Below are 18,746 nucleotides of genomic sequence, written 5' to 3' on the forward strand. Positions count from 1 at the left end.
GATTGTCCTCCAAGTTGGGTCTAAACCCCGGGGTCTCGTAGGCCAGGAGGCCTCTGGGGACTCGAGCAGGTTCCCGGCCACCAGCTATCTGACGCATGAATGAAACCTCCCTTGCAGGTTTGCATTTTGTTCCACGTTTAAAGTCGGCACCAGGAGCCGGTGGCCAGTGAGGCTGGATCCGGTAGGAGAGCGGCAGACGGAGTGTGTCTGCCGAAAGTTGCCACACGGGCTCCCGTTCCCTTTAATGGACACAGGGAAAGGCTTTGAGCACCGACCATGCGAATCAGCAGAAAGTCCTGCATGTGTGAGGTTAGCGGACTCCAGCCTGAAATTTAGCCGAAATGGTTTCCAAAGTCATAAACGGAGGCAGAGCAGGAGACGGGGGAATTCAGACATCAGTAGGAACCGTGCAGAGACCGTTGGGGAATTCTGAATGCTTTAAAACTAGCACGGGCAAAGGACGGGTAGTATTTTCATTACACAGATATGTAAACTGAGGCCCAGCCAGTGTCCAGGAGCCCATCCTGGTGTCAACAGAGTTGAGCCAGGGATGCAGGGCCCTGCACGTGCTGTCCTCTGCATGTCACGGCCCTGTCTGCTGAATGCATCTGTGCTGAACCCGGAACCCACTAGGTGAGGCTCCGGCGGTGACCGGCAGGCACACGCCGACTCCGTCCCGCTTCTCACTCTGCCCTGACGCTCCATACCCACGCTTCTCCTGCTGTCTGACTCAATGATGCTTCTGCTTTCCCTCCTTTCCTTTCTCTCCCCCACTCCCCTGCCTTGCTGCTGCAGAGGGCTCTAGAGGACAGGGAGCCATAGTGGGCGCCAGGAGATGGGAAAAGACACCAGAGCAGGGGGGCCAGGCCATGGTTTCTGTCCTCACATGGCAACAGGAGGGCCCGGTGGGCAGACATTGAGGAGGAGCCGTCCTGATGGCCAGACACCCCCCAACCCCCCTGCAGTGTCCTACAGCTCAGCGCCCAGGCTCTCAGACGCTCCCTTAGCCTGACAGGTCAGCTTCCAGAATCCCAGCAGCCTGTGCATCCGGACCAAAGTCCAGCTCTGTGGACTTCTCACTGCAGCCTCTGTTTTAAAGATAATCTCCACGCTCCGGCTCTGAAAATTAACCCCCCAGCCATTTAAGGTCTGGGCCACCAGTGGACCCTCAGAGATCCCGGGCAGCTGGGTGTGTGTGGATGGAGGGGCGGTAACACAGGAGCCGCAGCCGTGGTGCTGGCTCGTCTGCCCGGAGTCGCCCTCTGCTCATTGTCCTGGAGCATTTTGAGTAGAGTTGCTGAAGCCTGGAGTCAGCTGAGTGTACCTCACCTCACAGCGATCTGGATGGACCTGATGGTCAGAGGAGGCCTGGTGCTCCGCTGTGGGGCGCGCCCGCTGTGCGGGGAGCCCTGAAGCAGAGCAGGGCTCCTCGGTGGGTGTGAGCGGACGCCCTGGGCCGACTCGGTGCAGCAAGGCGCTTGCCACTCATCTTCATCTGGACAGACACAGCCTGGGCACGGCCACAGTGTGCTGACCCAGGGGTCCAGCACCACGGAGGGACAGCCGGGGGGGCACCCTCCAAGGCCACTGACTCGGTCTCCCTAGGACGTGGAAAGAGGCACACAGAAGAAAGCTCAGAGCTCGTTCATGTCTTAGAAATGCTGTATAGACGAAGACGCATTCTCTCCAGGTTTTTTCTGGTTATAGGGTTATTCTTGTTCTGATTTATTTCATTTTTAAGAGATCCAAGTTTCAAAGGCCGATGACTGATCACCCTGGGTTTTGGAGAGGGTGGAGTCTCGGGAGTCACCCGTGGCCCTTGCTTGACAGATGAAGAAGGGACGCCGGCACTGAAGCAGGGACTGACCACAGTCATGCTCTCGGCTGGGCAGGAAGTCCCTCGGCTCTGGGCACGCCAGTGGCCCCCAGGGCACCCGGTGAATCACATTATCTTCACTAGGCTATGAAAGCACCCACGCAACCAGAAGAAATCATTTGCTGAGACATGAAATCATCGCCCTTCCCATCCCACCCCGGTCTGAATGGTCTGGGAAGCGTCGACAGTAGTGACAGGTCGTGACATCTCTCTCCACTGCGCACTCGCAGGCTTGCCGGATTGCTGGGCTCCTGAGCAGGAACACGAATCGTGACGATGATCTAAGAGCAGTCACCGTCTTTCCCTGGGGCCCGAGTTTGCACCAGGCTCTGCACTAATCTTTTCCTTCCATCCCTGAAGCAAGCATGCGAGGTGCTGGGTTACAGCTGGAGACCCTGAAGTAAAATACCGAGTGTCCAACCCCTCCCCGGGTGAGACTTGTCACAGGCAGCTCACACGCACTGTGTTCCGAGCAGAATGCCTCCTAGTGCACATCCCCCCGTCCCGCTGTCGGTCCAACTCACTCCTCTTCTCTCTGCTGGGCCGCCCCCGAGCTCATCAGGGACTTGAGTGTCCGGCAGAGGCTCTGAGGGCTGTCACCCGGCACCAGGTCGGCAAGTGACCCCCTTTCCTACCCTTTTCTCCCACACCCCTCCCACGGGCAGGGTGTGTCACTGAGTCCCCAGGCTGGTCGGCCGCTCCTTACCTTGGCTCACACCGGCCACCTTCCTGCTCCCACCGCCCGTCACACAATCTGAACCTCCCACCTTTGGTTTTTTGTCTGTTTTCTGCTCTGATCATACTCTTTCTTATGTTCATATCTTTGCAAAGTCTCTGTTTTGTTTAAAATACATTTGAATAGCTCCACGCATCCCCTTGGATGTCCCCAGCCTTGTCCTTCTGGGGCACGCCCTGGCTCCCTCCAACTGCTGTCCCTCCCTCTTTCTTCATAATGTAGCGCCCTTGTCGTGCCTTCGTCACAGCACTGATCACACGCCCTCTGTTCCTTCAACAGCCCGTGGCATGTGGTCCTTTGTGCACATGTGAACCACACGGTCTCACACTCCCCTGTCTACATCTGTGTCTTTCCCCTCTGACTCTGGCAGGGCCTGGGGCCCAGCACGAAGGAGCCTCAGAAAATGGGTCCATAGGATCCGTGCTCCACATTTCAGGTCCGAAAGCTAATCAGAGTCCCGCCGGCTGCTCAGTCAGTCACGGAGATGGCGCATCTCGTTTTAGACAAAAGGAGCGTCTCTCTTTGTGCCTCCGTGTTTTCCCCCCTTGTGCTACAGCTGTGGGGTTTCCAGGAAGACAGGTGCTGTAATTAACGTCACTTTGGAAAATTGTCCTTCCTGAGAGAACGGGGGTGGGGGTCTGCTCTAAGGGTCTGAGCCAAGTCTGGGCCAATTTCAGCAAGATTTAGGGATGACCGCCTCGAACGCTGAGTTGCTTTCTGTAAAGTCGAGATGATCTTCTGCGTACGGTTCAGTCGCGTGGCTGTCCTCAGCAACAGGCGTGCGCGGTTCATCTCTGAGGAGTGTGTTCTGTTTACAGACACCATTGTCTGTAGCAGAGGAAGATCCAAGTACACCCAGAGCCTTCTCACAGCACACATATTTTCATACTTCACATACCGTGCACGGACCCAGTCATCTCGTAGAACGTACATCGCACTGAAGGCGTATTTGGTTGTTTAAGAAGGTGAATTTGTGTTGTCAGCCGCGTGATTTGGGGCAGGGTGTCACCAAGCATCCTCCTGAACTCCATGGGACATGGGACCTCTGCGTTTGTGCTCAATGGCTATAACCAAGGCCTGGGTGGGGAGACCGTGCGGTGGGGACCAGACGCGCTCCGCCCCTTTGTGGACGGCACTCGTGCTGGGTCTCAGCTCCCCTGACCTGGCACCCGGGTACTCTGACATCCAAAGACAGTGATACAGATCTCTCTCTCTCTCTCCACAGCGTATACGGCTGCCCCTTGGCTAAGAAAAGAAAAACACAGGATAAGCAGCCCCAAGAACCTGCTCCTAAGCGGAAGCCGTTTGCCGTGAAGGCCGACAGCTCCTCGGTGGATGAGTGCTACGAGAGCGAGGGGTCGGAGGACGCGGACGAGAAGGAGGAGGACGAGGAGGAGGAGTTCTCAGAGGACGAGGACGAGCACAGGGAGGAGGACGAGGAGGATGAGGAGGGGGACCGGGAGGAAGAAGAGGAGCTCGAGGAGGAGGAGGACGATGACGATGAGGATGGGGAGGACGTGGAGGACGAGGAGGAAGACGAGGAGGAGGACGAGGAGGAGGACGAGGAGGAGGACGACAATGGTAATCTTTAAAATAGTAGCAGGCGTCCAGCGGTGTTTGGGGCCGGTGTACTGGTGTGGAGTTCCCGGTGTTGCATGGTTGCTCACTTACAAAATAAGTTGGCCTGGGCAAGGCTGAAACGGGTATCAATCACGCGTCCTTTGCACTGGTTTGAAAGTGTCCCTTTCCTTGTCCTGCGGGACAGCAGATGCTGCCCCACTCCAGGTCACGCGGCTCGCCAGCGAGACGGGGCCATCGGGCACTCGCTCGAGGGCTTGTCTGAGCTACTGTAGCCAGAAACTTAGGGCGGCGCGCCTCGTCTTTAACCTTCCATGTTCATGGACGCCCTGCCCGGGACTGCCGCGCTAGCCCAGGAGCTGGTTTGGGGACGGCCTAGCCGCTTGCCTCCCAGGGGCCGGAAGCTGGGCAGGACCCCAGGGCGCCAACGGGGGGCATCAGTCTTGTCTGTGTATTGCCGATTGTCGTCCTTTTTGCCACGGATCAGGGTGGGAAGGAATATTGCTGAAATGAAATAGTTCGTTGACCCCATCCTCTGCTTCATAACTGAGAACCGTGTTTCTGACCTGGGGCGTCTGGTGTTGCGAGTGACACGTACACACAAAAGCCTGGTGCCCGGGGGGTGACCAGGGTTTGGGCAATAGATTGAAGATGGTTTTGCCCTTACATCGGTTTCCTCTCAGGGGCAGACCCATAAATGTGACTCGGGGATAATCCTTTCCTAAAAGTCACTTCTTTTCTCGAGAAAGGCGGGAGTTTTCTGAAGAATCTAGATTTAGTCTTTATCAGCTTAGAGAAATGCCAAATGTGTTAAGAGGGACAGGAGTGTTTCTCTCAGGCTTCTTCCTCCGGCTCGAAGCTCTAACAACTCTGAGTTCTGGGAGGCTGACCTCTCCGCACGAGGGCAGAGGCGTCAGCCAGTGAGTGTGGTGCATTGTCCGCGACGGAGCGAGGCTGCTCGTGCGAGCCCGGAGCAGCGGACGCAGATGAGCATCCCTCCTTCAGGAGCCTGGACGTTCCGCGGGTTCGAGCAGGTCGTGGCCGCCGCGCCCTCACGCAGGTCTGGGCACACGGCCATGCACTCGTGTGTGCATTCGCGCACGCACGCCAATCTCACGCCCCAACGTGCGCGGCCCCGAGGCTGTTCCCCTGTCATGTTGGGAGCACGGCTTGGAGACGGTCTGGCGACGCGCGTCGCACCACCGCCCCGGAGGCACCGCGGCCTCCCTGCGTGGACCATGGGCCCTCGCCCCGGCGTCCCTGACCAGCCAGAGCTGCGCGTGCTCAGAATCTCGGGCTGTGTGCGGGACGCTGGAAAGCAGAACGACTGGGCAAATCACCTGCGAACACTTTCCTGCGTGTGTGTGGTTCGGGGTGAGGTCGCCAACTTCTGAAGCCGGTGACGGGTCTGTGGCTGGGCCGGGGCTCCTGCCGCAGATGGGGTGAGCAGCGCCGCTCCTCCTGGCGCCCACAGTGTGCTCGGACGGCAGCGGCAGCCCTGCTCCACCTGCGGAGTCTGGTGCGGCTCTGCTAGGGCGGCTTTGCAAATATGCAGAATGTAACCCAGGGTCTTACCGCATTTTAGGTTCTGTTCTTCATTGACTAGAATTAAACTTTCAATTTTGTTCACTTTGGTTCACATTTTAAATAACCTACTTTTAAAGTACAAAGTGACGTCATGTGGAGAAGCAGAGACTTAATGCAATAGCTTTACAAGACAACTTAGGTAGGTTTTTCCCTTTCGTTTCGGTCCAGTCGGCCAACGTACAGGGCAGTTGCACATGCGGTGTTCACCAGTTCGTCGGTCGCGCAGAACACCCGGTGCCCATCACATCACGTGCCTCCTTCGTGCCCATCGCCCAGCTACCCCCGACCCCGTCCAGCTCCCCTCCAGCCGCCCTCTGCCTGTTCCTGGACTTAAGAATCTCTTGTGTTTGCCCTCCTGTCTGGTTGCATCTTATTTAACCCCCCACCCCGTGGTCCTCTGCACCGTTTCTTATAGTCCACCCATGAGTGAGATCATGGGATGATTGTCTCTCTCTGATTGACTCATTTCACTCAGCAAAATCCCCTCCAGTTCCTTCCACGTCGATGCACATGCTGGGCGTTCATCCTTCCTGACAGCGGAGTCCTGTTCCGTTGTGTATGTGGACCACGTCTTCTCTGTCCATTCGTCTGTGGAAGGGCATCTCAGCTCCTTCCACACTTTGGCAATTGTGGTCACTGAAATAGGGGTGTTTTTCATCATTATCCTAACTTGGATGCTTAGAATGTGATTGTGTTTTAGCGTGAGATAGGGGATCAAAACAAGTGATGTTTTCTAGAAAAACTCAAGTAAGTGAGCATAACGGCTGTATGCTGGGTGTGTGTGATGCGGGCCCCGAGTGTCTCCCAGCAGGACCGTCTAGACAGGGACTGGCAGGTCCTGCGTGAGAATCTGAGCATACAAGGACACAGTTGGGAGGCAAATGCCCGCTCAGAGGATAAGCACTCCTTTGTCAGGCTCCTGGATCCAGAATTCATATTCAGCAGCCCACCCCCCCTCCAAGCACCTCCTAAGACTAAGACCTCCAAGGGAGTATCCCCAGCAGCCAGGTGTCCCCTTCCACTCCTCGTCAGAGGCACTCCTGGGTGAGTCCTCAGTCCCCAGGAGTCCCTCGGACCTAACAGTGATGGTCCACGTGGACGACCGTCCACGGGAGCTCAGATCGCTGCCAGTTCTTTGCAGAGAAGCACCAAAGTCTTGCTCGATCTCTGGGTCAAGCTGAAGCATCTTTTCTAAGAAGAAATCACTTTAGGGCCCCGGTCACTAGAGACCACTTCACTGAGATTTGCCAGAACCCAGAGAAGTCTGTTGGAGGGCCCCCGTGATCACAGGGTCCAAGACCCCAGCTGACCAAGCACTTTGCTGGTCAGGCAGTCATAGCTGACAATCTCCTGTTTCCACGTCCTCTCTCACCGAACACGTTCTGGTTTACCATCCTGGTGAGTTTAGCGCCAAGATCACTGTCAACAAGTGTGAGTTCCGGCCTCGATAATGACGTCTTCACCGTGGGAAACGCACTGTCAGTACAGGGCATCCCAAATGGAGTGCCTTTGTCCACTCCTTGAATGGATTTGGCAGAAACCACGCGCTTGGGAAAGGCAGGGGCTGTCCCTTTCTTGTCTGGTGGCCGGGGTTCTGCGTCTCCCTCTTGAAGGCAATCTTTCGTGTTCCTTTGTTTCCACTCTCAGTGACCATCCTGTCCCTGAGCTGTCATCAGATCCCCTCCAGCATGGACTGTCCGAGTTATAGAAGAACCATTATTTATGACCCGGGAATTCGATCGTTATTTGAATTCCCAGGACCCTACAGCACTGTTGTCACCTACGAACAAAATATTGCTAATAATGCACACGTCCAGCGGGCATATTAAGGTTCGAGATCCTGTGAGGTCTTCAGGGCTTGTGTGAGAGAGGGGAGACCATGTCCTTGCTGCGTTCACGAGAAAGCCAGGCCTACAAAGATCCAAGGACTTCCGGCACACGCTGGCTGTTGGTCAGACTCCGCTCATGTCCTTTTTATCATCTTCTGCATGTTTGAGCAACAGGAAAGAATATCTGAGTAATTCATTTCAGATTAAATTCAAATTTAATTAATCAAAATTGTATTTTGTCCAGTTGGCCTGGTCTTTTGCGTGGAGGATTTTATTTTCAAAATACATTGCAATGACCTAGACCGCATTTACTTAATCAAAGTTCCCTTGTTATACTAAAGGTAAGAAAGTTATTATTCAGGGATCATAGATTTTTCTAATAGCAGATTTTGTTATTATGTTTTCGGATTCTTACGATTTGAGAAATTTAGATAATGTGGTCACTTAATGCCTCATAAGTTAGGGTTTGGTTTCATAGTTCACCCCACTAAAAAGAATAAACTGTCAGTGGTAGCCACACACGTCCATACCATCGGCATCTGTGTGTGTAAATGTCGTCCTCGTGAGGACGTGCAGATCTGCCCACTGCCAGGAAAGACAACCCCAAGAGGAAGGACGCACCAGTTTGCTCTCCAGACTGGAGACGGCGCTCATGCCACAGCCGTCTTCAACACGTAACCGTTTCCTAATGTCCTGCTTCTGGAACACGTCTGTAAACCGTGAAGTCCTTTCTGTGCTGCTCTTTGTTGACTCCTGGGACCGCCTTGGGTAATTCGGCTCTGAGGGACGGTTCCCTAGATCGTTCAGTCGGATTAGGAAAATTACAAACCCTTCCTGTCCTGAGGCTGTCATGGTCCCTGCAGCCGCGCGTGGGGTGGCTGTCCCAGGAGCTAACGGTGAGGGAGGAGCTGGCTGGTTTGTGGGGAGCCTGAATAACGGTGGAGAGACCTTCTGGACGGATGATACGCTCAGTGCAGGCGAGGTGAAGCCCACGGACCAGAGACAGAGTGACACTGAGGCACACGGCGCCCGGGGTGCACGGCTCTTCTCAGGCCTCTGTCCCATCCTCACGCTGCACCGGTGGCTGCGCCTTTCCCGTTCTGCCTCCGGGCGCTTCCCACTGCCCTCGCGGGACCCCTGGAGCTGCTGGCAGGCCGTTCCCCGCAGTCATACCACCAGTTCCTCCGCAAGAAACGTTCTTTTAATTGCAACGTGCGCAGGGCGTTTTCTGTCAAGCAGCATGAGGCGGTAAGGCCCCCGTGGTTAAGGCGCCACACGACTTGCGGAAGGTGGGCTCGGATTTCTCTAAGACAAAGGCAGAAGGAAGGTGGTGCGGGGTCTGTGTTGTGGCGTCCGAGCTCCCCCCACCCCTTCAGGATGCTGTCCTGGCATTGATTAGCCAATGACCCTGTCACGTCATTCTCTGGAACTGTCCCTGATGAGGAACTGGTTGAAACGCAGCGCGGAAACTCACCAATAGCGAGCCAGCTTTCTGCCGAGGTCAGCAGAAACGGCCCCGAGCTCTGAGGCCAACACAGGAACAAAGACGGTGTGCTTGGCGTGCAAGGTTTCAACAGGAGAACAGCGGAGGACACAGTCGGGAGAAAGATGTGATGATTTTTTTATCACGTTAAAAATTAATCTTTGCCTACATCCATGGAAGCGTTGCTTTAGGAGGGCTTAGTGTGCAGCTATGGGGGCAGGGAGAGCCTGGCTCAAGCACGGGGAAATGAGTGAACACAGAGCCAGACATTTCTAGGTAGAAATCTGCGGTAAAAATTCAGCTTTCTTCACAAACTGATTTTGCATGAGTGTAAGATATAATCAGAGCTGGTATTTCATGAATTTTCAGACACTTACATCCGAACTGGAAAATTTGCCGAGGATGTAGCGTCGTGCACGTAAGATGTGAGCAGCACACACTGAGTGTGCTGGGGAAAGCCCTTTCTTCACATAATAATAAGAAATAAAGGAGGCAAGAGAACAGATTTAATATGTTTGTATTCAATTTGTTTTAAGGGCCACTTGAAGGAATTACCAGCTTATGTGTTTTCTTAACATCATTTTATTCCAAGTGCCAGCCGTTCAAAGCAGAATAAAGTCCGGCCCGAGGCGTGGGCTCGCGGATGCTGCCGGCCCTGCGCGGACTACTTGTGGGTGGGTCGCTGCCCTTGCTGGCCCTCGGTTTGCCTGTCGAAGCTTTAGGAGGCGAGCACCGGCCTTTAGCCCAGCCTGCCGTCCCATCTGGAAGCTGAAACAGGTGCCCTAGGGAGCGGGGATGTGGTTCCAAGGGACCAGCAGCGGCGGGTGTTAGCGGCCCTGGCCCCCATGCGTCTACTCGAGCTCCTCCACGAGCCCGAGACCGAGGCCGCAGCTGGGTGTAGCAGGTGGCCCATGCACAGCGAGGCCGCACTGACGTGAGGGACAGCCCGTTTCAAAAAATGGAACATCCCCTGAGGACACAGAAACTAAGCAGAACACACCTCCTGCCAGAAGAAATGCACGACAGAGAACGGAAGAGCAGCGCGTCTTCGAAAGAGAGACATCACAGTTCCTGACAAAGGACAGAGTTAGAAGTCACGCACTAAGGCAGAGCCTTAAAGATCTGGGCTCAAAGAGCAAAATTTCCAGACCCCAAAAATCGTTGAACTTAGGTCCCTGAAAAGTTGTGCTGCTTTCGTTTTCGAAGGGCCTTTAGACACAGGTCAGATTGAGTCTGTCCGATGTAGCCATGATTGAGTAGAATGAAGATCAGGGACCCTGAGTCCTCTCAACGCTCCCTCCAACTCGCATGCCAGCTGGAGACGCACCTGTGTGTCCAGTCCGTTCTGTAGAGTTTGGAGAGTCTCTGAGCTGTGTGTGTGTGTGTGTGTGTGTGTGTGTGAGAGAGAGAGAGAGAGAGAGAGACAGAGACAGAGAACAGAGAGATAGAGACAGAGACAGACAGGCAGAGGTTAGTGAGACAGGGGACAGAGACAGAGAGACAGAGAACAGAGGACAGAGAGGCAGAGGGAATGGGGGAGACGATGGTTAACATGGGTCGGTCTGTCTCGGCCTGAGAGCTACTGACTTCATCTAGCTCCTTCTCTGGGGGGGGGGGGGTGACTATCTTATTTTTAAGTCGAAATTTGGATAAGCCAGAGACATAAAAGTCACCAAGTGAAAGGATCCGCAAAGGCTCGTCATGCTTATTCGGGTGCAGGTCACTTGCTCATGAACAAACACTGTTGGGGAACACGACTGGGGGTCCGGGGCGGCTCCGTTGGTAAAGCATCTGCCTGCGGCTCAGGCCTTGATCTGAGGGTGCTGGGATCGAGCCCCAGGTCGGGCTCCCTGCTCAGTGGAAGCCTGCCCCTCCCCCTGCTTGTGCACTCTCTGTTTCTCAAATAACAAATAAAATATTAATTTAAAAAAAGAAAGGAACATAACTCACAATTTCTGCAGGTTATTATGTAACTTGGTCCCCTGTGAAAACTCCTACTTTTCCGTCAGTTTATCTCCTTTGGCTTCGGTATGTTTCATCTTACACAATGGACAACATTTAAAATCAGTAAGACGGAGCTCGTCCTCAGATGATTTGTAAAGGGTTTGAACAGGTGCCTCGACCCTCCTCATACCCCATCCTCCTGCTTCTCTGCATGTCTGACCCGGAGATCTAACGTGAGGACTCGGGGGGACGCAGGACTGTGGCTCATCTGACAGGCAGGACAAGGGGCAGACTGCATGGCGGACCAGCCCTGGGACCTCCCGTCCACATGATGCTCGGGAGACGTGTGTCTGTCGACCAGCTCTGCTTTCCCTCCCTGAGTCCACGCACTGGAGACGCAAACGTGCTTGGAGCCCCGTCCGCATACCAGTCCCAGAGGTTTGCTCGTGGAAAACAAGTCAACGCTGGCCCCCATGCGTCAGGCGGGCAAACCGGACACACGTCTCAGGCTCCATGCTTGGGACCAGCGAGTCTGTCACTCTCCAAAGCCAGGGTGCGGGGCCCACAAGACGGCCCCAGAACATGAGGACATCGTGGAGCCGGTTCCCGTGTGCACAGCGGTCAGCTGGTGGACGGTTTATGTAAACTTCGTGTCGCACAGATATGTGTGTGAATCACACGCACGACATACCCAGAGACTGTGTGTTCCATGTTCCAGGCCGCTGAGATGAATCAGGACTAATGGCGTGTCCAGTCTCCCGATGCACGTACAGGTCGTGTCTACACTGCATGTGGCCCAGTAAGTGTGCAACAGCATCACGTCTGAACAAAGAGCACACACATTCGCCGAGAAATAATTCAGTGCTAAAACCCGCTAGCTGTCCCCTGTGCTTTCGCGAGTTCTAATCACTGATCACAAATCCACAGAAGCGGAGACTAACAATGGAAAAGGTCGAAAATGGCGAGAATCCCCAACAGTGACGCAGAGACAGGAAGTGAGCAGATGCTGTGGGGACCCCGGCGCCGACAGACGCGCTGGCCCCAGGGTGGCCGCGGGCCCCGGTCCGTAAGTGGCGCAGCATGCTAGAGCTGAGCCGCACCCGTGCACAGTACCAGAACCGGAACCAGAACTCAGTGCCCACGAGTTCGTCGTGCTGAATCCATGCTGGGACGTGGTAGCCGCCGGCCACACGCGGTGATCCACGCGTAAACCAGTCAGACCTAGGAAGTATGACGCTAGTTTAAATGGACAGAGTCACGGAATGTTCACGACGTCTGTCCTGGGCCTCGCAGGCAGGGGCGCTGTCTGCTCCTCCCCCGCCACCGCCAGAGGCGTGTCCCGCAACCTGCCGGTTCCACAGTGGACGTACCGTGTCCTGGTCCCCATCTTCCCCCGCGAGGCCTCCCTGCTCCTCCGCGCACAGACCACGGCCCGATACATGCCTCATATTTGCTTCCCATGGCTTGGCGTGTCTCCCAGCACTGTCACTTCCGTTGCCACCAGGACGTGAGCCTGGTTAATGGTTCTGCTCTAAGCACTGTGTGACAGATAGCGGCCGGGTGACTAGCTGAGGGGGGTTGGCTCCGGGTCCCCAAGCCCCTGAGAGCTGCGACAGTCACACTTGTCTGAGATCTGACACAATTGTCCTCGTGCCCTGTGCTCCCCAGAGCTTGCATGTGCGCCGTTTGAGGAACGCGTCTGGAAATGCCAATATCTGACCCAAGCCAACCAGAGACTGCTGGAGTTTACATCCCTCCTAGTTAGGGCATCCCCCATGCCTCGGTTTACCCTGTGGGACCCAGTGGTGCTGGTATTCCTGAATCTGGACCCATGTGGGTACCCCTGGGTCACCAGCAGGTTGCACAGTGCACAGCTGAGGGGTGCGGGAAACCTTTGTTGTCCAGGCACAAGGAGAGCGCTTGGGGGCAGACAGGAGCCGAGATCCGTAGACCATTCCGAAGCTCGGAACTCGTCGGGGAGCCTGCGCCTGTATCGAAGGGATCGTGCGTGCGAGCTGAGCGGGAAGGCAGCTGGCACGACCCAGCGGGTGCAGGGAGCGCCTCTTCGTGCTGCGTGGGGCAGACGGGCAGCAGAGACGGAAGGCACCACGGACGCCCCGGCGGGAGCCGGCCAGACCAGTGCACAGCCCCCGGGGCCAACAAGCAGGCGAGCCACTCGAGGCACAGACGTCCAAGGGAACGAGGCGGAAGCCCAGGAGCAGGCACAGAAGGAAAACGCAGGGTTCACAGGAAAGGGCTGGAAGTACGCATTTTGGGTGATGGCATTCGTTCACCGAGGTCATCTCCTCGCTCAGCACTGAGCAGGACGAAGCCAGCATGGGTGGAACCAGAGGACCCAGCAGGACGGCACCCCGGAAGGCACTGAACCCCAAGGAGGCTGAGCCCATCCCCCGGCGGTCGCTCTGTGTGTCTGTCCTGCTTCTGTGCCTCCCACACCTGCAGCGCCCCGGGGAGGATGAGCGTGAGGCCAGCCAGGACGGAGGCCGTCTCGCAGCTCTCTCTTTCTGGGATTGTGGAGCGGTTCTCCCCAGGGAGCTCCGCGAGAGTGAGACACCCAGAGCCATGGCCACCTTCTCCCCACAGAGAGCCCTGCAGACGGAGGGCTCCCCGCAGTGGCCCGTGAGCCCTCCGCACGACGGGAACGAGTGTGCCCGCAGGCGGCCAGTCACCCGAGTCCCACCTTGGCCCGGGCATCCCCTGCTCCCTTCACCAGCGCGGGCAGTTACTTCGGGCAGGCACTCTCTACTTTCCTTAATTAAAGGCAAAATTCAGCTAATTCCACATAATTTTTCATAATCAATTGGGAATCATATGGCAGATTTCATTCACTCATTTTATTTGATTTCCTTTTATTTAGTTATTTATTTTTAGAGAGAGAGTAAGAGAGTGGGGGAGGGGGCAGAGGGCAGGAGTCTCCAGCAGACTGTGCTCAGCACAGAGCCCAACACAGGGCTTGATCCATGACCCCGGGATCATGACCTGAGCAGAAATGAAGACTTGGACGCTTCATCGACTCGGCCACCCAAACGTCCTCCATCGCTCATTTTAAACATTCAGTTCTGGGACGCCTGGGTGGCTCAGTTGGTTAAGCAGCTGCCTTCAGCTTGGGTCATGATCCCGGCGTCCTGGGATCGAGTCCCACATCGGGCTCCTTGCTCATCGGGGAGCCTGCTTCTCCCTCTGCCTCTGCCTGCCATTCTGTCTGCCTGTGCTTGCTCTCTCTCCCTCTCTCTCTCTGACAAATAAATGAATAAAATCTTTAAAAAAAAAAAACATTCAGTTCAAAGAGATTCTGAGTATTTTATTGGTGCGAACAGAATTTGGACACGTCCTCATGCTCGCGCAGCCGCCAGCACAGCCTGTGGACCTGTGCCCGGTGCGTCACACAGCCAGGGTGGCCAGAGCGGGCAGGGGAGGGGTGCGGTGCAGGGGACCCTGTTCCTGTGCAGAGGGAGGGCGTGGAGCTGTGGGGCTCAGACGAGCCACTGTGGTAGAGAAGCGGCCTGTATTTGGAAGAGAAAGGAGAAAACAAGCCCAAGGAGAATCAGACCGTGCCTGCCTCTGTGGATAAATGAGAGACAAATTAGTTCTGGAAGAGTAGACGGCCCTTCCTGGGGCCCCTGGGGCGGCCTGGAGAGCCAGCCCTGTGCTCCCGCGATCTGTGCTAACGGGTGGAGAACACTCGGGGTCAGAGCTCCCACTAGATGTGCACTTAGGGAGCATCCGCCGTCGCTCCGCAAACTCAGTGCCCCCCCCCCCCCCCCCCGAAAAAACTGTTTCCCTTCAAGTCCGGGAGCCGGAGGCTCCTTGGGAGTCGGGCTGCCGTCCCACTGGGTGTCTCGGCCGAGGCTCCCCAACCCGGCTCACCTACACCCTCACGGAAGCATGGGGACCTAGTGTCTCCTCCTGGAAGCGGGGACAGGCCTTCCTTTCTCGGACCTTTGTATCTCCTGGATAACCCGTCTTTGAGGTCAGCCCAGTTTGAGTCCCCAGAAGATCTGCAAGTTCTGGAGGTGGGGTGAGCGTTGTGAGGGCATGGGAAGCCCGGGCGACCGGGCTGCGGGACTTATACCCTCCAGGGCACCGGACGCCAACGGCCCCACAGCTCTTCGAATGCGAAGCCTCGATAAGACTCTTTCCCGCACTGACTCTCTGTGAGCCTAAGAGAATGACGCTGGGAACGGCCGCTGGGCTCTGGAAGGCACAGGCGTCTTTCTGTACTCGCGCTGACAAGGGTCATGGCACGCGTCTCCGCCTGGATAATTTCAGCCGTCCACAACCGAGAAGCCACTGCTGAGATGGCAGATACGGGCAGACCTCGTCTGAGAGTTCCCCTAAAACTGAAAATAAGACAAACGACATTGTCCATTGGACCCTGATTAGGAAATGTGAGGTGGGGTCTTCCAGCCGAAGGTGTGTGACAGTCCTGCCTCCCCCTCTCAGGTCAGCAACTCTCCTTCCTTTCTTGCTCAATAAGGGGCTTAAGTCGCTGAGAGGCCCTGGGGTTCTGCCCCTCCCCGTCTTTGTCAGGATCAGGATCGAGACCTCAGGGAGGGAGCCGGGGCCCCAGTGCTCATCGCTGGGGGAAGAGGCTGTTGCACAAACCAGCACCTGGACGGGTGGGACACTTGTCTTCTACCTCAGATGGAAGGACACCACATCTGTCCTAAAGCACATCTGGGGTATGGACAAGGAAACAGGCAGAGGGGCTGGAGCTCACGTCCCTCTACCTGGGCTCAGGAAGCAGGCCAGCTGCAGGGGTGACGTGGAAGGGGAAGGTCATTGTCAGCAGAGTGGAGAGGTGGTCTCTGTCCGCCCCGAGACCCTCCCCAGCCCCCCTGCACAGCCTCACCTCGGGGTGTCCACTCCCTTCCCACCTCCCTACCTGCTCGATTCCCTCATGCTTTCTAGGGACACAGCGTTGTGAGTTCAGTGGTCTGTTGAAGTGAGGCCAGGACCCCCTCATTTCCTACCTCCTCTGCGCATCTGAGTGACCAAAACTCCCCTGGTCAGGCCCCGGGAGTTGACAGGCTAAGCTCACAATCTACACCAGCTCCCGTGGCCGGTGTCCTAACGACATGCTCAGACCACCCACACCAACACGGAAGGTAGGAACCGTGTGCTACGAAGAACAAAGGTCTGGCTGGGAAGAATCTAGAAGGAGCCTCTGGTCTAGTTGTGAGGACTGTACCGACCAGCTGCTGCCCAGAGGGACACAGAGCTGCACAGAATCCTGGACAGCCTCCCTCTCGCTGGTCAGCAGCAGCGTAATCCCTGGGCTCTGTTGCTCTGAGAGGGCGCGGGTGGTGCTCCCACCCCTGGTTCAGGACAGTCACATGCCTCGGGGCTGCCCTGAGCCGAGCTGCCAGCCGACCCCCTGCTGGACGCCCTGCGCTTCCCGGGGAGCGGTGATGGCCACTACTTCTCTTCCCTGCAGGGCGTAGAGGCATTGCGATCTAAGATTCTACCACACTTCTCTGTTCCCAAGTCAGATATAAGTTCTGATCGCCGGTTAGTTCTGTCATCAACAAGAAACCCATGTAATAGTGTCGTCCTGTGCCACAAGGACACTTCATTGCACGCACCCGTTGGGGGCTGCTGGACCCCACGGCCTGTGACCTGTGAGCGGCTCAGCCCTTCCTGTGTCTCTTCTTTCTGATGGTCCTTCTGCGGTTTCTTCCTCGTGCTTGTTTTGGTTTCGGATCGGTTGTGCTTTTCCCGCCCACGGCTCATTTGAAAGGCCGGAGAGAGCCACGGCAACAGTCCAGACTGGGCACGGGAAGAATCCAGGTTTGCGTCTCGGACCTATTATTTAGGGACAAACATATGAAAAAGCCAGTGTTTGTCCTCATAACGTCGTCATCCCCCGAGTTCTGTGCATGTCAGACTGACGTCGTGAAGGTGGAGAAATCCTGCATGATTTTTGTTTAAACTGTTTTTTGGGTTTCCTAATGGTAATGGTTGAGGATAAATTGAAACCGTCTGACTCAAGGGAGAGGAAATTCACACGCACGACGTTTCTGAAAGTTAACGGAGACACCGAAAGGGCCTGTGGGCCCGTCCGCTGAGCGGCCTCTGCCTGTAGGGCCCGGACTACACGCTCCACCTCAACGTCCAAACTCCGTGACTCCGCCGCAGGGCGGGCCCCGGGGCCCCGGCCGGCCAGCGGCTCCTCATGTCTGTCACCCTGGTCTTGCAGGGCTCAGGCTTCCAACGGAAAACCACAGAGAGAACACTGGGATTCTTGGGTCTCTTCCCCTAACCCTATCTAAACAGTCACGGTCTTCCGTATCACGTGAAGCGACACTGTTTTCATCAGTGCCCCTTCCCTGGTGGCGCACTGGGCACATGAGGAAGGAGCCCAGCTGAGTCCTGAAGTCCTCGCGGCGGTGTGTTCATCTGCGGCATGTTGGGGCCCCAGTTTTGGCCCCTGAGCCGCAGAGATGAGTCTGGCCCATGCTTCACGCCCACTCCCGCAGGTGACCCACGGCAGTACGAGCCCCGGCGCGACGGACAAAGAAGCAGAGGGTACGTTGCCCAGAAACCCACAGCCAGAGGTAGAATTCCCAATGCTCACCGCAGGTGATGTTGGTCCCTGGGGGAGGCTGGTGCGTGGTGGCTGTTTAGAGCCTGCCTGTGGCCGGGAGGACTGACAGTCACCCTCCAGCGGCCCACATCTTGAGGAGCTTTCACATAGGTTTTCAAATAGTTCAATGCCAGTGACTTGAGAAATTCCATTAACCTGCAAGGAGTTCTGGCCACCAGCACGGTTCCACCCACCATTCCCACTTTTACCAGGGGCGGCCGCACAGCCACAGACGACATGCAGTGAGGGGGTCTGGAGGAAGAGCCACACCTTGGGCGGGCTGTGTCACCAGGCATTCCACGGCTCCCTAGACTGTTCCCACATGGGCTCTTGTGCCCGGCCCCTGCGCCATGGGCTCAGCCCCAGTGGTGTGCTCAGCCAGCATGCGTGCAGGGCGCTTCCCCCTGCGGGGCCTTCACCGGGCGCACCCTCCCAGTCCCTGCACACATTCCCCAAGAGGTCCAGGCCCCCAGAGCCCCGAGCCCCAGCTGAGGAGTGACCTGGGCCGTCCGGCGCGCACTCCTACGCTCCAGGTCGATCTTGGCTTGATGCCTGCAACAGCGGGGGGTGAACTCGGCTCTCGCCCCCGCCCCGTCGCCACCCAAAGCTGGGAGGCCCGTCGGAGACAGCGGCGCTGCCCTGCTTACCCCCAGAGGCTTCTCGGCCTCCCCCTGTGGGGTGGCAAGGCTGCTGGTCATGGCTGCTGTGTCTCTGGGGGGCCGGGCAGCTGGGAATCGAGAGGGGGCGGACCAGGAGCCCAGGGCCCAGAAAGGAGAAGGCTGCTCCTTCCCTGGGTGGCACGCTGGGGCCGGGGGACTGTCACAAGCTCAGAAATACAGCAAAAACCAGTCCTTATTTGGGACAAGTGAACTGAAGATAACCCCAGGATTGAGGCTGTGGAGAACGAACTGAAATTACCTAAAAGTAGAATGTGGTAGGAGGGGAAGAGCTTCGTAAATGGGGGGCCGCTGCCACGTTCCGCTTCTCGGTTCTAGCAGGAGCCAGGAGGGGACACGGGCGTTCGTTTCCTGTTCCCTCCTCCACGCATCTTCTCCTTCCTGAGCTCTCCAAGAGGATAAGTCGTGTTTCACAAGAGGAAGTTAAGA

At 56.5% G+C, this 18,746-nt stretch overlaps 1 protein-coding gene across 3 annotated transcripts in view; it reads left to right on the forward strand.

The window, feature by feature from the left end:
* The window catches only part of LOC111154049 (myelin transcription factor 1 like), a 128,428-nt gene that overhangs the window by 25,390 nt on the left and 84,292 nt on the right, over positions 1-18,746 (forward strand). For all 3 annotated transcript variants that reach the window (XM_022513403.1, XM_022513404.1, XM_022513405.1), the window contains exon 4: positions 3,838-4,193. In XM_022513403.1, the coding sequence (XP_022369111.1) occupies positions 3,838-4,193 (356 nt within the window). The remainder of the gene's footprint in view (positions 1-3,837; positions 4,194-18,746) is intronic.

This window comes from Enhydra lutris, unplaced genomic scaffold (genome assembly GCF_002288905.1).
Source record: "Enhydra lutris kenyoni isolate GAN:26980312 unplaced genomic scaffold, ASM228890v2 scaffoldscaffold35, whole genome shotgun sequence".
In the NCBI taxonomy this organism is placed as follows: Eukaryota; Metazoa; Chordata; class Mammalia; order Carnivora; family Mustelidae; genus Enhydra; species Enhydra lutris.